At 42.3% G+C, this 23,598-nt stretch overlaps 2 protein-coding genes across 2 annotated transcripts in view; one reads left to right on the top strand and one right to left on the bottom strand.

Annotated features, from left to right (window-relative positions):
- Nucleotides 1-83: 83 nt before the first annotated feature.
- On the bottom strand, nucleotides 84-8,066 carry MPV17L (MPV17 mitochondrial inner membrane protein like). Its single transcript, XM_061993849.1, has 4 exons — nucleotides 7,727-8,066; nucleotides 5,503-5,573; nucleotides 4,289-4,318; nucleotides 84-4,120 (listed from the first exon to the last, which is right to left on the bottom strand). Exons 1-4 carry the CDS (start codon nucleotides 8,040-8,042, stop codon nucleotides 3,941-3,943), a joined length of 597 nt encoding a protein of 198 aa, XP_061849833.1. The 5' UTR covers nucleotides 8,043-8,066; the 3' UTR covers nucleotides 84-3,940.
- Nucleotides 8,067-9,467: 1,401 nt separating this feature from the next.
- The window catches only part of PDXDC1 (pyridoxal dependent decarboxylase domain containing 1), a 31,696-nt gene continuing 17,565 nt past the window's right edge, over nucleotides 9,468-23,598 (top strand). The window contains exons 1-6 of the mRNA XM_061991742.1: nucleotides 9,468-9,758; nucleotides 17,055-17,128; nucleotides 17,675-17,740; nucleotides 18,986-19,069; nucleotides 19,469-19,615; nucleotides 22,532-22,721. Coding sequence (XP_061847726.1) covers nucleotides 9,738-9,758; nucleotides 17,055-17,128; nucleotides 17,675-17,740; nucleotides 18,986-19,069; nucleotides 19,469-19,615; nucleotides 22,532-22,721 — 582 coding nt within the window. The 5' untranslated portion in view covers nucleotides 9,468-9,737. The remainder of the gene's footprint in view (nucleotides 9,759-17,054; nucleotides 17,129-17,674; nucleotides 17,741-18,985; nucleotides 19,070-19,468; nucleotides 19,616-22,531; nucleotides 22,722-23,598) is intronic.

Genomic DNA, 23,598 nt, shown 5'->3' with positions numbered 1-23,598 from the left:
GGAACTTTGCATTAAGACTTGGTTTTGCTTATGTACACACATAATTAAAGACTGTAACTGTAGTTAAAGACAGAGACAAAGAACATCATTTAACGTTTATTAAGCCTTTACAAAAAAACAGACATTTTTCAGTCAACTTGAAATTCATTATTTTAGTCTAATTCAAGTATTTCTTGCACATCTCACTGGCTTGGCACTAGCAGCAGAGGCATCAGCACGAGCAGAAAGCACTGGCACTTACAGCAGAGAATCAGATGGCTGAAGCTGCATAGATTTCAAAGGCTGTGCTATATAGAGAACTTGATGTATCAGATATGGTAACAAACTACAGGCAGTTTCACCTTCACTGTAGTACAAAACTGGTTATTTTATGCTGTTTCTGGTATGAAGGAGCCAGAGACCTTCTGGTGAATTTTCCAGTCCTAGAAGAATGTATTTTGCATACCACTAAGCACAGGAGGTTCATTTGCATAAAAGATTGGCAGTAGAAAAATACATTTTGAAATTCTCATTTTGTCAAATTCAGATTCTCCACAGCTATCCAGACTATCACAAAGCTGGAACTGCACCTGATATAAATGTCTTCTCATCCTATTTGCTCTGACAGTTGGACCCATGACATGAAAATGTCACCTGAATACAAGCCTAATAGCTGTTGGCAGTGTGTTCCCTCTTTCCTGAGCACCTATGTCATGTGTCAGTCTGTTCTTCTTTATGGTTATTGAAATCTGCGTGCCTGGCTGACAATAAGTGACAAAGTGATAAAGCCCTTACAGCTCTTTCTGCAAGGGTGGTGGAGAGACATCAGGACAAGTCTCACACATCTTTTTCTGTTTTTTTCTTTCCTTTTTAAAAAAGAAATTACTGAATTACTAGAAGAAGCAAACACGAGTTTGTGTGTGTATCAAATTGGGTTGGACTAGATGACTCGGGCTGGATATTCAGAGGTCCTTTCCAACCTTAACCACGCTGTTATTCTGTGAAACTAATCTCCTAAAACAAACAAAATTGTCAAGAAGTAGTAAAGTCTTTAACAACTAAGAGATTAGAACTTCAGACTAAATTCACAGAGGCAGAAAACCTTTAGAACGTGCATTAATTTATGCAAACTGAGAATTTGTCTCAAGACAACTTAATTGTTTTGTATTGAAATGTTTATAAAACCAATTGGTGCTGGTAATTAAAAAGCCCACAACTTTAAAAACAAGTGAAAAGGGACTTGGGTTACTTAACTGTCAAGTACCTTAACATGAGAAACAGAAGAAGTGAAAGGATTATACAGAATCTAAAGTTTAGTGAAATAAAAGAGCTACAGGCTTCTGCTACATGAAAGAACTGTACTTCATGTAATAGAAATAAGGAGGGAAACTCTGAACACCACAGTCAAAGAAACTTGAAGAGGATTTTGCTCAAATTCCCAAGCAAAAAGCTAGCAGCACAAAAGCATACAGCAATACAGCATAGCTTGCATAAGCTTTTAAGCCTTTTGTAATAAAAGCTGGATCTTTCAGTCATTAAATACTCCCGTTGAAGAAAAGCATCAGTGTTGTACAGATCATGAGAAGAGTTTTAAATACCTGATTCACCTGGAGATTAGGTTTTACCAACTACACCCATGCAGAAATGGTTTTTTGCACTGAGCTGCAGCAGAACATCACATACTACTTAGAGCAAACCAACACTGTCTCACTATTTCACACTCCTTGTAATGTCATTATTTTCCAGTTCCCTTCTCCAAATGAATTCTATTAATCATTAAACATTCAAGGCACAAGCAGAAATAAAAATAAATAGCATCTGTAAAAAAGGTTAAATACTTAAATTAGCATACCTCATCTAAGACTTTTAAGTCTCACTGCAGAGACTTTAAAACACTATTCTGATCCTAAATATCTCAACAGAAAAAAACACTACTGAAATTGCTTCTTTATCCAGAGGACTTCATACACACAATAGCAATTTAACAGCTGTGCCTGTCTGAAAGATCTACTCATGCATCTTTTGTTCTGTAGATAGACAGATAAAGTGCAGTTAGTTCCTCTGTGGATTTCTACTCCCACTGGGATGGGATGTCCAGCATCAGGACAATGCACACTGTGGGATTCACACAGAAACACCCACTGAATTGCTCCCATAGAAACAAGTAAGATAGACACCAAGCAGGGGAATGCAGCTCACCAAGTACAAGCATCAACAGTGAAGCTATCTATGCAGCAGTCAGCCAGTCACTTGAGACTCTGTTACTGGTGGAAAGAATTAAAACACTTAAACTGCACAATTCACCATACCCTAAACCAGATGTCTAAAATTGCCCATTTTCCTCCATTGGCTGTAAATAGAGCTTAAACTGATTAGCCAAGTTGCAGATGTCCACTCTACAGATGTCAAAAGCCAATTAAAATGAATTCCACCTACAGCAGTCCCCTGCTGTAGTCCTGTAGTGAAGGCCATACAGGTATCTTGCATCAGTCTTTACAACTCGGCTATGCTGAACAAGTTGATTTTACCTGGGACAGACTGGGCAGTGCTCACATGATCCCTTTCCCTATCTGAAACTAAGCAGAACTGGGCTCCTGCACAGTGACAAATAAATGTAGGCAATATATTAAGTAATAATTACAGATGCTGGCCAAAGGAATGCATATTTCTAGCATAAGCAGGCTTTGGTTTAATCTTTAGACAAGACTGAGGAATCCAGACATTCCTCAAAGTGGTTTAGTACTACTGTAACAAAGAGGGTTGAGTCTTCTCTTTACAATCATCATCAAGATGGATTAAATCAGATATTGCTTCAAGCTTACAATTTAGTAACTTCAAGGTATAAAATCCCACTCTAATAAACTTTACTGGTCTGATTTGAACTTCCTGCAATCACAGCAATTTGCACAGTTCGTGTTTTGACACACATATGCACAATAAAAAAATACCAAAGTGCACACCTGCACCCAGACCACATCTGACAAAGCAGATCTATAGCTCACTCTCACCTTTGCCTAGTCTCCTATGTGTAGTTAGCCAGAATCTTTTATGAAACCATTTGAAGAAATGAAAGTTCCTCATATAGAGCTGGATTGCTTTGAGATGGAATCTGTAATTTGCATTGCCTTCCTTGCCATGTTATTTCTTCCCAGTAGAAAAAAGTCAAGGTGTCAAGACTCCCATGTACTCATCAATAATTTGACCCCTGAGGGGCAAAGGAAAAAGTCACTGGCAGATACAACAAAAGCTCACTGCAGTGTTTAGTTAGGTTCCATCCATTATGCAGTAGCTGCTTGTGACTGATGCTTCCCTCAAGTGTCAATATGCAGTATCCACCCCCAAGTTAGTTACTATCTTTTTTCTCCCAATTGAGATAAAAGATGTATAAACACATTTCAGGTTTGTAAACTCTGTGAAATAATTAATTTCCTATATAGCTTTTCAGGTAGAATAAACAAGTTTGCCCCTATAGAAAAGTGGTCCCTACAAAACACAGCACTTTTGTTTTCTTTGAACAAAAGAGACTCAATGCCACTTTGTAGATAAGAAATACATTACATTTTCTTCTGCAAAAGCAATCTTGCATTGATAACAATTGTCAAGTCCGACAACTGATGATTTAATGTTCTATTCCCATTTTTCCATCAATTACACAAGTAGCTTGAAAATTAAATTACAGCTAATATTTCTCCCCAGTGAGGCAGTCTGATGTGATGTGCAAATGCTTACATTGCCCTGTCAGTTGTTCCCAAAAGAGATGGGCTGGCAACGTGAAAGTAATTAAATGCCAATGTACAATTGGCCTCTTTTATGAAAAATAAACAGGCACAAAGACAAAGTGTTCCACTGCTTACACCAACCAACACATGTTGAGATGACTGTTTTAAACACGGCAATGAGGCTGCAGTGCGGTTTCATAAACTCAGTTTAACAGTTTTGAATGTGTTCAGAACTAAAGTTCTCATTTCTCTGATGATTCTTCATCTGCATTGACCTTCTCTCTTTGGAGCCACATAAGTGCTGACTTGGCTGTGCCATCTCCACTCTGTTGGGAGAAGCAAATGAAGGTAGCCCAGACAAAGCCACAGAGCCCAGTGTAAGCTGTTCGCAGGTAAACAGGGACCAAAAGGAAGTTTGACAGCTGTGTTGGAAGGAGAGAGAGCTCAGTTAGTGCTCCAGGCATTCTTAGGTCTTACACTCACACACCCAACAACTCCACTTACTTCTCACTGGGTTGGATTGAGTATAAATGCATTGGGGCAGGTTTTGTGAGGAAAAAAATGCTCATTGAGTTACCCTAAAAACTCACCTGCACAAAAGGCCAGTACATCAGTCCTGTCTGAAATAAAAATGAATCATTTGTTATTCTTACAAACTTCAGCCACAAAACTTTTTTCCTACCACATTTAGCAAAGACTGAAACATATCTGAGTAAAGTTCATAAAAGCTGTTCAATCTTAAATGAAGTTGCTTAACTCTAGAGGTTGCAGTATTAAACTTCTTACCCTCTTCACAAGCCTCTCAAACACATTATTCTAACTCATTTTAAACACAAAACTCTAAGCATAGTTAAGCCTTCATAGTCGCCTGACAACAGAAACATAAGCACATTTACCAGATGGGTGAACAAATGTTTAAATAGGTGAACATTTGTTTCAGCCATAAATGAAAAATGCCACTGAGCACTATTTATTTCACACTTGCAACACTCCTTCTAGTTACTCATACATGTAAGGCTTTTTGCAAAAATCAATGGATAATTTACTCAGAGAACATAAGGTCAATAGAAAGCGTATGTTTTGATAGGATATAGTGGGTGCTGTTTTTAGAATCATCCTCCATAGCAGTAAAAATAATCCTTTTCTATCCTAGCTATATAGTTCCACAGTGTAAAGAGAAATTCACATTGCATTAGCTTCTCCTACTGTAATTTTTCTGCTATTCTATCCCTCTTCTCGTACCTGAGAAATCTTGAAAAGCCTTAATTTGCTGAGCTCTGAGGTAGCACAGATATTTTTCTCTTGTGTATGCAGAAATGCAAACCAAACCCAGCCAAGTCTTAAAACAAGAGACTGGGTTTCTGAAAGTGAGAAGACTGTCACTGAAAAGTACAGGTAGAAAATGATTCCTAAGAAAGATGTCTCTATTACCAGTGATTTTAACAGGTGTTCATGTAAATGTTATCAAGGCATTACTTAACTAAATACTGGCGTGTGGGTACTTCTTAAGATAAAAGGTATTACAATCTTCATCAGTGTATTGGAGGGCTCTCATTCAAGCAGAGAAAGGTGCAAGTGCTAGGTATATAAACAGTGACATTCTTAAAATGGCATCTTTTCACCCATCTGGCAGCAGTGCCTGCTCCCATCTCCCCTGATGTCACATGGCTGTTGGTACTTCAAGCTTCCTACATATTATCAAATAACAGAGTTTGATGGAGGAAGGAGTATTTCAAATAATTTATCCAATAATGGGGGGTGGGGGTTTTGCTAAGCTGGGAGATAAGCAAATTGTTTGCCTCACCTTGTATGTATTCCAAAATTTCTTTTTACAGTCTGAAAAGATGTCCTCTTTCCCCTGAAGGATGCTCATACCTAGTGCCAAAATATTTACCACAATCAGAAAAAAAGCACAAAGATTAAATGTCGACTTTTTCCAGTGATATCCCCAAGTCTTCTCAAAATATATCACAATGGCTTTGGAAGAAAACCAGATATCATCACAAAGGAAATGTGCAATTCCAGACACCTAATACTGCTACATCCCATCTCCTCATCTGTTGACTTGACTCTCAATGTTGACATCATGGATCAGATGGAATATACTGTAGAGGTGATATATTGTCTCTGTGGTTTGAGTCGATGACCTTAAAGGTCTCTTCCAACTGTAATGATTCTATGTTGCACTGCCACATAATTCACCAGTCGTATGGCATGGAAAAGATGTGGTGAAAATGCCTTTTACCTCCATGAGACAGAAAAGTGCATTCTGCACCTTGTGGAGTTGCCAGAAGTGGCTCAGAGCCTTGAAGGGGTTTAAGTGCCTACAGACCATTGAGATCAGTGGAAGAAGGCACCTAACCATTACTTTAATTTCAGCCATAATCAACATGTGATTTTATTTTTACCTTCATAAATAACTACACCACATCCAAATTCTAGAATTGACAAGCAGAAGAGTTTGAAAACTTAGTTATTTAACCCTCCATGTAGTGTTCCAAAACTTGAATAAATTCTAGTTGATCCAAACTCCTCTTGATTCTAGGAAAACACAACCCCACAACAGGCTCCCACCATTACACCCAAGATCAAGAGAAAAAGGGGCATGGCTTGAAATATTAGACACATCCAAACTGAATTAATGGAATAAACTCTTGTCACATAAATTATCATTTTAAAAGGTTCAAAATAATAAACTCTCTAAATGGTATTTCATGTGATGAGACCCTTCAGGAGTCAAATTAAGACTATATCTTTTTAAGAGATGTAGAACCTCTTCAAAGATCACTCACCTTAACTGGAAGATGTGATCTATATTAAGCAAAGGTACTAGGTTACATGCTTTTAACAAATCAAGCTAAAATCAAAAGCTATGCATTCATACATCAGTAGAGGCACAAAGTTGCTTAGTCTAACTCAGGCATTTGCAAAAATTGGCACACCATGAGGTTATCAGTATCTCTCAATATATACATCAGTTTGCTACTGCATCATACTGCTACTCAGTTTAGGGATTTTTACCATCCCACTTGTTGTCCTTCAAATCCTTTTGGTACTTGGGCAATTCTCTTCTTATGGTCTGATACTGGCTGACGGCATTTTACGAGTCGGTATCTGGTGTCTGACTTACTCCTTTGCTTCAAGCACAAACTGAATGATTGCCTTCTCAGGGTCATAAATGCAGATGTCCCAAAGCCAGGTGGAAAGAGTGCTTCTCTTGCTCTTCTTCTACAAGAACTTTAATATAAATTACAGCCTTGTTTTACACCTGTCACACCTATTATTTGTCTTTTTCCCTCATGTATACTTTTGAAATAGACACTAGTCTTGTCTAATGTCTCTTCTTATTCAGTAAATTTTGAGATTATGCATTAGTAGTACACAGTATTTCTACATACTCTCACAGAGGGAGACGATGCAGTTAATGTGCTGAAATCTAGTACCTCCTGACATTTACAGTTGTGTTTTGGAAACGAGGCAACTGTTGAGAACTGCGCAGAGCAAATCATAAAGAAATAGACTGCACGATCCTTTTTAAGTTGTTTCGAATTCATTGCCACTAGAGCTACGGGCCCAGCCAAGCCCGTGGCAGGACTCCACTCGGGCGCAGCTGCCTGACCTAACGCCCCGCGGTGTCCCGGCACGCACCCGCGGTGTCCCGGCACGCACCCGCGGTGTCCCGGCACGCACCCGCGCAGCGCCGCTGCCGCCCTCCCACCGCTTCGCCAGCGCCGAGCGCGGCTCCCGCGGCCCTGTGCCTGCCGCGCCTCGGCGGGCAGCGCGGCCCGCAGCCTGAGCGCCGGCGCTTCTGGGGCTGCGAGAGCCCGCCCGCAGCCATCGCCACCCGGCAGTCCGGCCGGGCAAGGGGGTAGCCAATCACCCCGTCCTATTTGGGGTGAAAAGTCCCGCTTTCGGTGCGCGCTCTCCAAGGCTTCAGCCAGCCTGCGTGCGCTGGTCTTCTCCGATCGACGCCGCAGCAGCCCGCTGCTCCCGCCCCGAGATGGCGGTGCCGGGGCGGCGGCACTCACCCGTGTAGAAGGCGAAGACGGCGACGGGGCCGCCGAGGAGCTGGTCGCAGAGCACCTTGCCGAGGACGGCGGCCGGGCGGCGGCCGGGCAGCGCCCGCTCCAGCGCCCGCAGCCAGACGTAGCTGAAATTGCCGTGGAAGGCGAGGGCCACCAGCGCTACGCGCCGCGTCTGCGCCCAGTCGGGCGAGTGCCCCCGCCGCCGCCGCCGCCACAGCTGCTGAGCCGCGTCGCCCGCCGCGAAGAGCCCGCCGTAGAGCAGTACGTTGCAGAGCCAGGGGTACCGCCGCACCCCGCTGCGCAGCAGCGCCCCGGCCATGGCCCGCCGCCGCCGCCGCCTCCTCCTCCTTCTTCTCCTCCTCTTCCTCTCGGGCGCGCCCGCCGCCGCCCTCGCCGGCTCCGCGGTGCCCGCTCCCTCAGGGCTCCCGCGGCCAGGTGCCGCCGCGCCGGGCGGGCCCGTGCCGGGGAGGGCCGGCACCCCGCGGCCGTGCTGGTCTCCGGGGAACTCGCGGATGTTCGCGGGTCACCCAGGCTCGGGTTCGTGGGGTGATTTCTCAAGTGACTGTGCGTTCGCTCAGAAGTAGGTCACTGTGTCTGCCGCGCTTTGGTCTAAAGGTGCACCATGGTAGCTGCATAGTATCGCTACAACAATTAAGCGATGAATGAAACCAGGCACTATTTTTAACTATTTCATTATCTCCTCGTTCCCTGCTTAGGTCATGGCTACTTTTACATTTTGCTGTTGTTTTGTAGTCTAGTTTCTGTTGTGTCTCGAACAGGGCTGATGGTCCCCTGCTGAGCAGCAGCAGCACACATGGTTTTCCACTTTGCCCTCTGTTGAGACAATCTGAAGAGAAAGCCAGAAGTGCTGTGTGTTTATTCAAGAGACTTGTGTACACAGCTTTGTTCACACAAGCATTGTCACAAAGCCGATCTGACCTCCACATAGTGAGCTTACCATGCCAGCCCCTCAGGCCCAGTCACGGGCTTAAGCTTGACTTGGGGAACCATCTCCAGGCAGGAGGTGGTAGTTCATCCTGGGTAGTGTCCTAATAGTAAGTGGGATGAATGCATTTGAAACTATCATGAAATCCTCCAGGAACACTATAAATAGGCACGGATGGCATGTAGATTGAAATACTTTTTAATAACAAAGCAGAGTGCGCTGCACAGTGCTTGGGAGACGGGCTATGTTGGGCCCGAGAGCTGTCCTCAGCAGCCCGTCAGCCGAATACCGGCACGGCCCTGCCAAGAACGGAGCATCAATGAGCTCTGCAGGCCGCGCTGTTAGAAATGCTGCTAAAATGAAAAGTGATGTGTACTGGAGAAGAACTTCAGCTTGTTGGAATGGAAATCAAGCTCTGTCAGACAGAGTCTGGCTCTGTGGGAGTGCCTGCCCGACGGGAGACCGCAGGCAAGTGCGTGCTGTGTGCTGCAGCCTCGCCTCACCTTCCTGCTCTCCGTCGCGGGACGAGGCCCGTTCTCCGGGGCTGTGCTGCGAGACCCGTACGTAGGTTTTTGGTGCCACTGTAACAAGCCCCTATAGGCCAAGCTACCGCCGCTGGGACTCGAACCCGTTCCTCACAGCCAGCGCCCCTGCTCAGCGCTCGCCTCCCTGCTGCGCTCCCCGGCGACAGCGTGTCGCCGTCCGGACCGCGCTCAGTGCGCATGCGCCAGTACCTGTCACCTCCCGGTCGTTCTCCGGGACTATTCCACCAGCTGGAGCGGGAGGGGGGCGGGAAGCGGTGGCAGGCAGCGTGCGGAGGAAAGGGAGCGGAAGGCCGCGCTGTCGCGGCGCCGCCGCGCCTTCTGCAGTGTCGCGGCCCCGGCTCCTCCCCGCCCGGCTGCCGCGGTGGTCTCGGCCGCGCGGGGCGGGCCTGCCGCCGTTCCCTAGGTGAGCGCGTTCCGTGCCCCGCCCGCCGCGGCCTCGTCAGCGCTGCCAGCGTGGAGCCGGCCGGGGCTGAGGCGGAAGTGCCCGGCGGGGAGGCGGTGCGCAGCGGGGACCCCGCCGGCTATGGACGCCTCTCTGGAGAAGGTCTGTGGGGCGCGCAGCGTTAGCTGCCGGGGGCGGCGGAGGCGCGGGGGGCCGTGGCACCTGCAGGCAGAAGGGCGCGGCGGACCCCGAGGGGCGAGCGGGCCCTGGCGCGCGTCGCTGAGGGGGCGGGGGAGCCGCGCCCCGGGGCCGCGGGGCCGAGGCCGGGGTCAGCGGCGAGCTGGCGCTCACGGGCCGCCTCCGGGGGCTGTGCCATACAGGCTGGAGTCCGGCTCGTCCCCCGGAGCCTCGAGTCCCTGGCGAAGCCCCCGGGCGTGCGCTCTCCCGCTCCGCAGCCCCGGAGCGCCACGTTCGTCGCGTGTGCGAACGCCGTCTGTTCCTGTGTCCCGGATCTGTAGCAACTCGGCAAATGCTCGAGAAGCGGGTGGAATTTGTGTTGGTTTTCCTAAAAAATAAGTTGGAGCTTATTGCTGGGAACATTAGCCTTCAGAAGGGGAGAAGAGAAAATACTATTTGACTTTTTCTTTTGGCATTTTATACTGGAGCTCTTCGCAGCCCCGTGTTTGCTCTCTTCTGTCTCTACAGTAGAAAGCAAATATTGATTCTGTAACACCATAAGTAACTGACAAAACTTATTTTGCCTTTGTCACTGTGAGTCAGTCAGAATCTGGTAATCTGGGGCCTGCCACACTTCTGTTGACTTGTGTGGCACCTGCTGGGCTTCAGATCTATCCTAGGAGTGAGGATGGAATGGCAGCTCATACATGGCTTCTGTGTGTTACTGTATGTCTTTGAGGACAGTATATGTTTGAAACAATTTCTACTTTATGTGCTGAAGGAATGTTAGTGCATCCTTCCCCTTTGCGCCATTACGCACACCATACTTTGGAATTGGCTAGGGAAGTTTGAATGGAATGTGCCGTGGTCAAGTGAATAGTAAGGAAGTGGTTAGCAGGTCAGGAGAGGTTCTCCTCCCCCTCTGCTCTGCCCTCGTGAGACCGCATCTGGAATGTTATGTCCAGATCTGGGCCTCTCAGTTCAAGTACAGGGAGCTGCTGGAGAGAGTTCAGCACATGGCCACGAAGATGATGGAGTGGAGCATCTCCCTTCTGATGAAAGGCTGAGGGAGCTGGGGCTGTTCAGCTTGGAGGAGACTGACAGGTGACCTCATGAATGTTTACAAATATGTAATGGGTGGGTGTCAGGAGGATGGAGCCAGGCTGTTCTCAGTGATGGCCAATGGTAGGACAAGGGGCAGCAGGTACAAGCTGGAACATAAGAGGTTCCAAAGAAACATAAGGAAAAAGTTCTTCACTGCAAGGGTGAGGGAGCACTGGAACTGCCCAGATGGGCTGTGGAGTCTCCCTGTCTGGAGACACTGAAAACCCACCTGGGCGAGTTCCTGTGTGACCTACTCTAGGTGGGCCTGCTCTGGCAGGGAGATTGGACTGGATGAGCTTTCGAGGTCTCTTCCAACCCATAACAGTCTGTGATTCTGTGAAGTGCCTTTCTGTGGTAAATGAGTTAATAGGAAAATAGTTTGATATATTACACTGCACATGAAGAATACAGTGTTAAAGAACTACCCCTTATAAACTTACATTGTTTACTAGTGTTGACAAATGTTACAGTGACTGCTGCTTGCTCAGAAACACTTTAATTACTCAAAACTTAATTGAATATACTAGTTTGAATATGGTCGTTATCAACTGGACTCAAGCAGAATGATGGTATAATATGCAGTTATTTAAGGAAGGCCTACTAGTACAGGCCAAGTGTTTGTCCTCTAGTACTGACAAAGTCCTTATGAACTTTCTTTGACGAGATCATCGTAAGAAGCAATAAAAGCACTGTGTAATAATTAAATACCTAAATTTCTTAAGAGTGTAAAAGTCCATGCTTTCTGTATTTTTGATATAAGGAACAGTCTATGATGGTGAGGGCCCCACAAAAATCTTTCTTGTCTGATTTTTCAATATGTACAAGTAGATATCTATAAAGAGTTATCATACATTTTATGTCCCCTCTTGTCTTTTTCCTCTGTGTATGATGAAAGCTGTAGTTCTCTGTATAATAACAAGTTGCAGTACAATTATTCTGGCTACTTAGCAGGTAGTGCCCTCCTGAAATAGTCTTTGGTTAAGATTGTTGTAAGTCTGCACTTTATCTGGTCTTGAGGATGATATATAAGAAGTCTTCTCCCTAAATAAAGTTGAAATTCATCCAAGTTTGGAATATGATTATCCTCAGAATGAGTATTCACTTACCTCAAACTTATTTAAGCATTATCATAATAAATCTGAGACTGTCTTTTATTTGAACCATGGATTCTTTCCTTGTATTTGTACATGCAGCTTCATGGGATGTCAGTGATAAGTAATTTTTACCTTACATTACCGTTTGTCCAAACTTTGTATTTTTCATAATGAAGAAGGAATTTTGGTAGAACCACCTAAGTAGCTGTAATTCAGGGTGACATTTAATGACTGCAGTTATTAGGCCCTTGCCAGTGGAAAAAAGATAACTTTTTTTTTTAGCAGATGAGAAGCTTCCCCAGAACTGAAAACACAGCATGACAGGAAGACTGTTGTAGTATCTGACACATGGATGTGCACACCAACAACCTCATAGTTTGATTTTGCAGATTATTTTTATCTGGGAGATGTTTGGGGTTTTTTTATATGTAATAAGATTCTGTGTCATAACTGGTATAAATTAGAATTAATTTTATCTGGAATCCAGAAGTGTTTTTTGTGGGTGAACTTCAAATTTAACATAGGCTTCCAGGAGAACTTTAAATTTCAGAAGTCTGGCTAACATATCTGTGACTTCCCCCCATCTTTTATATTTTGATAGAAGCGACCAATCTCCTGGAGGATTTCAACATTTTGAGTTTCAAGTTAGGTGACTTTGTAAATAGGTAAAATAGAGTAAATTCTTTCCTTGTCTTTTTTGCTGTCAGTACAGCAGTGTTTTCCCTAAACATGGAAGAAAAAACTGTTTTGGTTTCATGCTCAGCCTGTGACTTTTGTTACTGTGTTAATTACCGCAATATCCTGGGAAGCTTACAGGAACCTTGTGACAGCAGGTCCGCATGCAAATCCTGCTGCCTGTCAGGGAAGTGATAAAGACTACAAAGCAAATACCTATAAGCAGAAACCTTGTGGAGATACAGTGCCATTTTCCTTCAAGCCTAACAGCCATGAAATGACTGCCTTTTCGTTATCTAAGACTCTTCTTAGTCTAGAGAATAAATGTAGTATTCTTCTTGGCTGAAGAATACTGATATTATTTGAGATTAATTGACAGTCGAGAACAGATTTTGGGTTTTAATGGTAAAACTTGCTTCTTGTCAGATTTAATAATGTAATGGGGAAAATGAGGTGTACTGCTCATGAGCTACCTGATGAGCTACACCTGGGAGTTTCTTTGGACACAAAATACTACTGTATTAAAAATGGTCCCTTTCATACATGAGGGAGCACAACCTAAAGGAATGCAGAATCAAGACTGTAAAGCATTGGTATATGGTTCAACATTCTCCTTTTTGAATTTGTAATTAATCTTCAGTTTTATCACAGCTGGAGCATGGCCCATTATCCTTTCCCAGTTGCCATGTGACCCCAAGGTGTGACATGCTGCCTATAAAACCAGGAGATAGATTACAGTTCACAGTGCTTAAAAATAGTAACAGTTTAGATACAAAAGTAAACACACAAATCAAGTAGAGGAATCAAGTAGGGAAGTAACCACAAATCAAACCTATTGCAAGTTAATGTTAGTGAATTGGATTAAGACATTTTGAAGGCAACAAATGATTAAAGTCAAAGTAGTAGAGTAGTGGATGTCAGGGTCTTCGAAGGGCTTCAGGAGGTAGGAGGACTAGGTGCAGAATGGATGCCGTGAAGGAAGACCTGTGGCTGGTGCTTCCTTAGATGCTGAAAGAACATTCCATGTCTTGTTATTCGTCTAGTCAAAGGATCACCTAACTGTGATCAGAGTCAGATCTGGTGATACCAGAGAAGGACTGAGTGCAGAAACTAAGGTTGATATGGTATTTAATGCAGCTGCTTTAACTCCCTCAGAAAGTGTGGTGTCCTGTGGTTCAGGAGGTAGTTGTCAAGAACTCTCCCACCAGTCTTTAAAGAAACAGTTCAAGAACATGAAAAAGGTATTCTGTTTGTTACAGATTGGATTTATACACCCTTGATCTCATTTACAGACAAAACTAAAGCAACTACTGCTTTGCTAGGGCATGTTATTAAAGTGTTTTCAGAAACTTTTCTTAACTGAATGGTTTATTGTTGCAGCTTTGCCACACCTGTTTTTTCTTCTTGTTTAAAATGAGTAGGTAGTCTGCTGCTTCGCACCTCCATGTTGTTACTGATGTAAGCAGAGGAGGAAGCGTATCTAAAATTCAGTGTGCAGCAGTAAATGTTTCGGGGTTTTTTTTTTGCTTCACATAATTCAAAGGAGAAAATAAGTTTCTTCCTATTCACTTAGCAATTGGAAAATAGCAGAAGGTATTCACTTTCCAATGAAACCTGTATCACAATTCAAATACTTTCTGGATTTCATAGCATTTTGTGGATCTTACTGTAGCTTCTTAGGACTCTTAAAACTGTATTTTATGTATGTTTTTTTTGCCAGCTTATTGGCAGAAGGGTTTCCTGCATGTGTAATTACTGGTGAGACAGGATGAGTCACAAGATAAGCATGTGCAATATTAATATTTGATGTAATTCCAGCAGGTGAATTTTGTGTTGGTAACAAACAAAAGCAGCTCAGAGCCCTTCTTGTAATTCCTCTCCATCACGTGTCCTCATCTATAGCAGATCTGCTTGATTATTTGCATGTGATGCTAAGGAAAGTTCAAGCAAATAACTGCCTTCCAGCCATCAATCATATTTTATGGCAACCTGAATTAAAGTATGTGAGACAGTCACAATCAGTACATCACAGAGTGGTAGGGGATGGAAGGGACCCCTAGAGATAATCTAGTCCAAATCCCCTGCGGAAGCAGGTCCACCTTGATCAGGTCACACAGGAATGCGCACAGGCGGGTTTGGAAACCTCCAGAGGAGACTCCACACCCTCCCTGGGCAGCCTGTGCCAGGGCTCCCTCACCTCAACAGTAAAGAAGTTTTTCTTTACGATTAAGTGGAACTTCTTGTGTTCCAGTAATATCTAGTCAATAATGTCTAGTCAGTTCCTCCCTTAAGAGCTAACAGCGACTCTTTTTTTAAAGTAAGCTTTCTTTTCAGAGTGTCTTTGTTGTGCTGCAACTCTGGAAACCACTGAAAAATGTATGGAAATATTGCAAATGATCATATCTAGTTTTTTTCTTCTAGCTATATACAGTATGCTGAGTATCAAATACTTGCAGTGTCTGTATTTTTTTAATCTCTGTGATGAGGTCTTGAACTTTTTGTTATTTGTACTGCTTTTTCAGGCAGTGCTTAATTATGATGTGGCACTCATAGCCAGTGGACCTTGTAGAAGTGTGAAAACCCACTTAGTGTTAAATGCTGGGAGTTCTTGTGGGAAAATATTACTGAATATTTGCACTGTTGTTTTGTTCTTCGTCCAAACATTTGTTACTGGCCACTTCTAAAGCAACAGAATACAGAGAGCTATAGATCTTGCATTAATCCAGTGTGACCATGCCTGGGTACTGATTCTTTCAGCCATCTACCACTTGCTATAATGAGTTAAATCTCTAAATATTTTGGTAAAAATAGTCTTTGAACTTATGGTAACTCTCAGATTTTGTTTTTTCTTGATCAGTCAGAAAATAGTGTAAATCCTCATGTAAATTAATCTTACTACCTTCTGTGATTAAATTGCTTTTGTGTCTGCATCTGCATGAACAACGTGTTGCATGCATTTCCATCAGTAGTGATGGAAAGTGTGTGCAGGCCTTGAGGAATACTGTTTCTCAAATATTACAGCAGATAAGCTATTTTACCCCTGCAGTGTGGATAGTGGCAGTTTAATATTTCAACTAATTTTGTATTATTAATCTCTTTAAACACGCACCACTCCTCCCCTTACCACTCACCAACCATAGCAGCAGTCTGAAGGGTTAACTACTAGAGGCTTTGGTATGTGGGTCTGCCCCTTGAAAACAGGGTTGCTGTTGAATTTATGAAGACTATGCTTACAGTGCATTTAGCATACAGAGGAAGGGAGAAGAGGCTCTGTAATAGAGTCACCTGAGTATCTTAGGGGGTTTTGCTGTCTGATGTGATGGGTCTTTTCCGTGGTGTTACCTTCAATCTTCATATTGGGGTATCTTTAACTTCAGTTTAATATCAATCACCATAGGTAAATCAGACTTTGCCAGATGATTTGCCAATTGTCATATTCTCTGGAACCTTCTAGATGGCATCTAATCCTCAAACAGATAAATCTTTCTGTCCAGATCTTGTGTCAGTGTCAAGCTTCTGCCAAGCTTGAGTTAAAGTTCATAAAAAGATGTCTTCAAAGCAAAAGCAGTTCTTTGGAAAGTACTACTTACTCATCTGACAGGCTCTTGAACAGGTGTCTGTTGTTACCTCATTTCAGCAGTGAGATCAGGGTTTTTGACCTGTTTTGTGTAGCTAGAGGGCTGCAGCTACTGGAAGAAAAGTCTTTTCTGCCTATCAGGTTTTCTTAGGCTGCTTGCTGCAGGTCAGTTTTACTCTTTGTCTAATTAAAGGGCATCTCTCTCATAAGTTAAGCTTAAAATTTGGTTAAAACTCGGTACTAGAAACAGATTTACAGGAATATCTGGATTAAGTAGATAGATTAAGGTGTCCCTTACGTGTTTTTGTTTTGGTGGTAGATCTCTCTCTCTCTCCCTTCGGATAGGGCCACATGTGAATTTTTACATTTCGGGGAATAGTTGAAGTTTTATTGCTGAGGCAGAAGGGTTATGAAAAAGAAAAAAATAATGCAGTTGGGCTGGTGTCACATCCTGAGTTTTTTAGCTGAAGTGTTATAATATAAGCACTTGAACACCATGCTCTTTTCAAATCCCTCTTGCCTTCTGATGCTCTTGCTTTCCTTACTCATCAGAAAACATTCTGACTGTCGTTGAGAAAAAAAATTGTATTTATCAATAATAAAATCCACATCACAATTGAGCTTTGGGTTATTTTGAGTTAGTAGTATGTTCTCATTTTGGTTATTTCGAGTTCAAGATATTCAGCATATGGTTATTTTTAAATGAGTACAGACAGACTAATTAAAAGAATCTGGCTGATGCATGGATTTGTATTGAGAATGTTGCGGAGACAGTAGTAAGATAAGTGGGATTTTTGTTGTTAAAAGTTATTATGTCTTTTTTCCTGAAAGATGGTTGACCCTACTCTGGCAGAAATGGGGAAGAATCTGAATGAAGCAATGAAGATGCTAGAAGACAATCAAAGGTATGTGCAAAGAACAACAACTACAAAACAGTAGCTGTTTGTGCTAAGGGAAGAATTATTAATGTTGCTGTCATTAAGCAGGAACAAACTCATTTTCCTGGTAGTTCAAGGTCATACTGTCACTCTGAAGCTTACACATATACACCTACACAAACGACCCTTGTTTCTCAAATGATGTCATTTGTAAAACAAGTGTTGATATTTTTATGCCTGTTCTGTAACTTTCAGAGCAAGTCTATTTTTTCAGATATGTTAGACTTTTTTCTTATTAATGTGCAAATAACTTTAAAGTCCTCTCGGTGTGAGACTCTTCTGTAAGTTTGACATTTTCTGTTGAAGAACTAAAACCACAAAAGTTAGGAAATCTTTAATTCAGTCCGAGCTAAACATTTGTATTGGTCTCATCTGATTTATTTATGAAACCACTGTCAGTGAAATAGATTGCAGACACATCAGTATGTATTTCTGGAAGTCAAAGTCAACTACATATTTGATGTTATAAACCACAAGCTAAATACATAGTTTATTCTTGTATCTTTAACTTAGAAAAGTAGAGGAGGAAAATGAAAAGAAGTATGCACGGAAGGATATTCCTGGACCACTCCAAGGCAGGTAGGCAACAACAAATTTTAGATGCTTTTTACTTTTAGAATCTCTGAAATACATATTACATGTTTCTTTTTCCCAAGCAATTTCCATGTTAATGCAAACATGACCATTTGCCAAGCTTTCTGTCAACTTTTTCCATTCTCACACTGGGGGCAAAAGATTGTCATCGTATCAACTATTTCCATACTCATGTAGGAAAAACATAACAGGTGACTTGTCCATTGTGACTGACATTTTCAGCTGTTGGAATCTAATGAAGTATTGGTGTATACAGCTGGGATTGAGACTGAAATACAGATCAACTTGTGCTATAGAGTAAAGATTCATTAAAACACATGGATAAAAAAAAAACCCAAACCAAACAACTGAGACTGAAAAGGTAGAAAACATTAAAAAACCCAATGCAAAACCACAAACCCAAACCAAAAAATCCCCACCTTTTCAGCATAGCTGTCTTAAGAAATTGTATGGAGAGCTCTTGTGCATAAGGCAGGTAAGATGATTGTACTTTAAAATTAAGATTTCAGTTGGTTGTAGCCTCTTTGGAAGACCATCCTGCAGGAGCCCAAGCTAGCACTTCAGAAAGTATTGCCAAGATCTACTTAAATCTTTTGTGTGCATAAACTAAACTTGTTTCTGAATGGAGATGCTGAATTAGCTTTTCTAAGAATAAGAAACAATTTCAACTGTCACTGTGAGTTCTTACACTGCTGTAAGATTTAGTTGACATTATACAAGCATATATGTGGATCTTTTCCACTTGTACCATGTTAGAATGCATCATGTCAGAAGTCTAACGGAGCTTTTGTTTGCCAGAAACTAATGTTTGTAGATAACTGGTTAAGAGAAGTGCTCAGTTTCTGAGCTGAAGCTGGATCACAGAAAGAGCAATTTGGATCCTTGGTTATTACCCTACTTTGCTGTGTAGCAATAAGCAGTTAAATGCTGTCAAGGCAAACTTTTCCGTGTAGATTTTCAGATTCTGCAATTCAGAATCTGAATTCATACTTACTGAAGTGTCCTATTGCAATTAAGTAGGGGTTTGAGTTGAGTCAGCAACCTCATCTCCATCAGCTGTTTTTCTGAGAGCAAGGAACTAGTTTCACTGCTATACTCAGCATCCCATAAAAGTACAGTGTTGTCTTAATATCTTATCATGCAGTGCCCCAAATGGCCTCTTCATTACATGCTGGTATTTACCTTTTTTGTTTTAATGTGATTTTTGTTTCCCTCTGCCTGATACATCAGTGGCCAGGATATGGTGAGCATACTTCAGTTGGTTCAGAACCTAATGCATGGAGAGGATGAAGAGGAGACATCACAGGCCTACAGGTAAAGCCAAGAGGAATTACTCTATGTGGGAGATACCTGATTTTGTTATATTCTGATTATTATAGAACTTACACATTTGAGTGTGACAATATTGTGCAACCAGGTAACTTTTTGGAGGCAACTTTAACCTCACTATATAGGAAGAGCTTTCTTGAAAGTGTAAACCTTTTGTTACTCATTACTAAATTGAGGCCAAGTGAAGTGCAGGGGTTTTTGTCTCCACTGGCATTTTACTATGTAATACACAATGGCAAGGAACTGACTCTGGGGTACTTGTACTTCTCTGCTAAATATTTAAAACTGCAGGTCAACAAATTCTGCCATTGCAGTAAAGACACACAAACCTAACATTTCTGCTGTGCTCGTGATAGTTGGCTGTTACTCTGTTCTGGCTTGCAGGCTTCAAAATGTTGGTGAACAGGGTCACATGGCTCTACTGGGACACAGTTTGGCTGCTTACATCTCAGTGCTGGACAGGGAAAGACTGAGAAAACTTACAACAAGGATCCTTTCTGATACTACTCTCTGGCTCTGCAGGCTTTTCAGGTGAGTCACTGCCAATAGCAGGTATGACTAGGTAGTAAAAATTGTTTGAAAATATGGGTGACTGGAGTAAGGATGTCAACAAAAGAAACCACTCTATAACAAACAGCTCTGAAACACATCAGATAATTTAAAAAAAGACTGCTTGTTGAACATAACATGGTTGCCATAAAAACCTATTATAGAGGCTATGTGATGGAGCTAAGGCCCAGATTACAGGTACAGACGTTCAAATGTGTAACTCAGTTGTTTCTTGAGGCATGTGCTATGTTTGTGAGGCTTGGGCTACTTCGTGTTTTTAAAAGATGTTTTCAGTTAACTTCTTTGCTCCTTCTGGAGCCAGTATGGTAGGTGCCACTACTGAAATTTACAGCACAGTAAAATCTTTCATCAATGCCTGTTTGATCCTCTAGTATAGATATTAAACTGTTCTGTGTGAGAAGAATGGAAATCAACTGTATGAGGAAAAAGAATGGAAATCAGCTGTGTAGGGGTGTTGGAGTGGGGGGGATTCACTGATTGGAAAGTCCTTTTTGTTTCTTGAAGCAAAAGAAAGAACCCCAACCTCTTCCTCACTTTGCTGATATGGTATCACTTCGAAAGTCATGCCAGTGTTACTGAAGAAGAGATTCTACATCTATTTTCTTTTTAGCACAGTGCAAGATGAAACAGTAAAAATATAACTAAGTTAACACAAATGTTAATTGTTAGAAGTACCAAGAATTTCTTCTTACATTGATGGGTTCACCTCTATGAGCATTATTTCATGAAGTCAGTGATTCTCTGACTTGAAGATGTTGAAACCTTGTGCAATGACAATATTGACAAGTTGCAGGTAACGCAGCTGTTTTGATGTATGTCTGTGTATACAGAGAGTGTGTCAGGGATGTTTTTAAACCTAGAAAAAAAGAAAAGCAACAAGAAATACTTGTCTTTTGAATCAAATGTTGTCATTTTGTGGGTAATGCTGTGGATCTATCGCACTGTGGTCCCTAAAGTTGTGTGACATTGAACAAATACCATGCTCTGAAATGCTTCACGCTTCTTGACATTTTATGTGGCTATGAACAAAGCTGAAGGAGTTTCCCATTGCCCATGTTAGATCAACTGTTGTGTTAGGGTGAAATAACTGTTTGCAGGTGGATCATTCTGGAGTTTAACTCTGGAATACTCAGCAGTATTTGTGCATCTGATTGTGATGACTGAAGATGTTTCAGGGCCTCTGTGTAAATTTGCTGATAAATGCCACTTAAATTGTGCAAGACCACTCACTTGCACGTGGTACAAAAGTGCTACAAGAAATATCTGGCTTACAAGTTGCATCATAAATTGACATAGCTGCTACTTTCACTGTTGCTGTTTCTATAGTGAAGATACCTGAAGGATCACCCTCAATGTGGACTGCTCATACCTTATCTCTTCTTCAGTTCCTTTCCTCTTATTTCCTGGCTACAAGCATTAATATGCAGATCTCAGGTTAAAAAAGGTGGTGGAAGAGCAGACACACCCTGCTGTGATCCCCAAGGAAACATGCCTAATAAATCAGATTGAAGGCAAAATAGCCATAAAATCATTAAAACATTCCTGGGGAAAAGATATTTGATTTATGTAACTCATGTACTTAAAACAGGGTGTTGAATAGGTTGTACTAAATGGTGGTCTTATTTTCAAATTCTCTGAAATACAAATGACATCAGTAATTTTGGATGTTACAAAATATCTTGGTTTGTGATTTCATAATAAAATTTGCAAGTTTCTGCCTGTTTACCTCACTGCATGGGTCTCATTCCAGTATTACTGACTTAAAGAGTGTCAGGTTGCATTCTCTTGAAAATTAACAGTCCAGAATTTATGTGTCTATTAAAACCAGATGAAGACTTTTGTGTGTTTCTTCTGCTACATTGCTCTTGGTGAGCAAGGTTTTGAATTCTATAAAGGCAGTCCTTAGGAACCCAGATATTTTTTCTTGTTTATTGTGGAATCATAGAACAGTAGGGGTTGGAAGGGACCCGTAATGGTTATCTGGTCCATCTCCCTACTCAAGCACGTCCACGTAGGTCAGGTCACACGGGAATATCCAGATGGATTTTGAAAACCTCCAGAGAAGGAGACTCCACACCCTCCCAGGGCAGCCTGTGCCAGGGCTCCCTCACCTCAACAGTAAAGAAGATTTTCCTTAAGTGGAACTTTTTGTGTTCCAGCTTTTGTCCTATCACTGGACACTACAGAAAACAGTGTCACTCCATCCCCTTGACATACACCTTTTAAATACTTGTAAGTATTAATGAGACCTCCCCCCTCAGTCTCCTCCAGACTAAACAGCCCCAGTTCCCACAGCCTTTCCTCATAAGGAAGATGCTCCAGTCCCCTGATCATCTTAATGTCCCTGTGCTGGACTCTCTCCAGTACTCCCCTATCCCTCTTGAGCTGGGGAGCCGAGAACTGGACACAGGACTCCAGATGAGGCCTCAGCAGGGCAGAGCAGAGGGGGAGCAGAACCTCCCTCCACCTGCTTCCCACACTCTTCTTGATGCATCCCAGGATGCCATTGGCCTTGGCCACGAGGTCACATTGCTGGCTCATGGTTAGTTTATTGTCAGCCAGGACTCCCAGGTCTCTCTCTGCAGAGTTGCTCTCCAACAGGTAAATTGGTGCATGGGGTTGTTCCTCCCCAGATACAGGACTCTGCACTTGCCCTTGTTGAGGTTCCTTATCTGCAAGTCTAAATGACTATGCTTCCTTCATCTTCCCTCATTTTCATCCCGATCTGTCTCATGGAAGTTTGCCTCTATTGCAGGAAAATACAAGGGTTTTTATCATTTTTTTTGTCCTCTTGAGCTCCTTTGCTGGTCAGTGTTATTTTAGTCACTATACTGGCTATTGTTCATGTTGTTTTTATTTACTTGTCTTTTGTTGCAGGTATGAAAATGGATCAGCATATTATCATGAAGATGATCGTGAAGGTCTTCTAAAGATCTGTCGACTTGTTATTCACACACGCTATGAGGATTATACAATAGAAGGATTTAACGTGCTCTATACTAAGCAGCCCGTCATATACATTAGTTCTGCAGCTAGAACAGGCTTGGGCCAAGCTCTCTGCAATCAGGTAAAGTGAGTCAGTTGGGATTTTAGCTGCAATTAGAACCTGCCTGGCTTCATATTGCATACTTGAAATTGAGAGTTTTAAAATATATTGAGACTCTTTCTGCAAGAGGCTGGTACTTGCAGTACAGCATGGGCCTGTAGTACTACTGGCAGCAGTCTTGTTAGTTGCTTGGGATCAGTGAAAGTTTTCCTTTAGGTCCATATGTCTGCCTGGAACTTCCAGTGTTAGAAGTGAAGCTGCTTTGTGATTTTTCTCAGTGCCACTATGCTGAGTGAACACGTGCTATTCCCAAACAAGCTGAGCAGGCTCTCTCTGCAGCTCTCCTGTTTCTTCCACACACGCTTCATCAGTGTTCCTCAGCAGTAGATTCCTGTCATCCTGTCTCTTCTTTGCCTTCCTTGCTGCTTCTTTGCCATATCTTTATGGATTATAAAATTACATATATTTCTAAGACTTAAGATGGAATGCCTGCTTGGTGAAACATTGTGCAAGGGGGAATTATGAGGAATGAGAACTGAGCTTGGACCTCAAAAAAAGTTGACTTTAGGAAAAGCTAACTTTGGTGATTTTTGAAACATTTTATTCCTCATAGTAGAAGAGCAGCAATGTGACTAAACAGCAACACAACAGGGGGTGGCAGGGGAAAGGAATCTCTAATGAAACCATACTTTGATGCCAGCCAAATATTTTGATGCAAGCTACAAAGATGTGACACACTGTGTGGGTATTGCTCTATTCATTGCCATTTCCAGCATAACGATAAAGCTTAGGCAAAGGAAGCAACGTCCATGCTGGGGCTAATGTCAGGAGCTGCTGTGGACTGAATGCTTAAATTGAAAGTACTTTTTCCAGAGAAATTATTTAAAATTACATTTAC

Source organism: Colius striatus, chromosome 3 (assembly GCF_028858725.1).
Source record: "Colius striatus isolate bColStr4 chromosome 3, bColStr4.1.hap1, whole genome shotgun sequence".
Lineage (NCBI taxonomy): Eukaryota > Metazoa > Chordata > Aves > Coliiformes > Coliidae > Colius > Colius striatus.
Note: the sequence above shows the minus strand (reverse complement) of the source record. Positions and strands in the feature narration are given on the sequence as shown.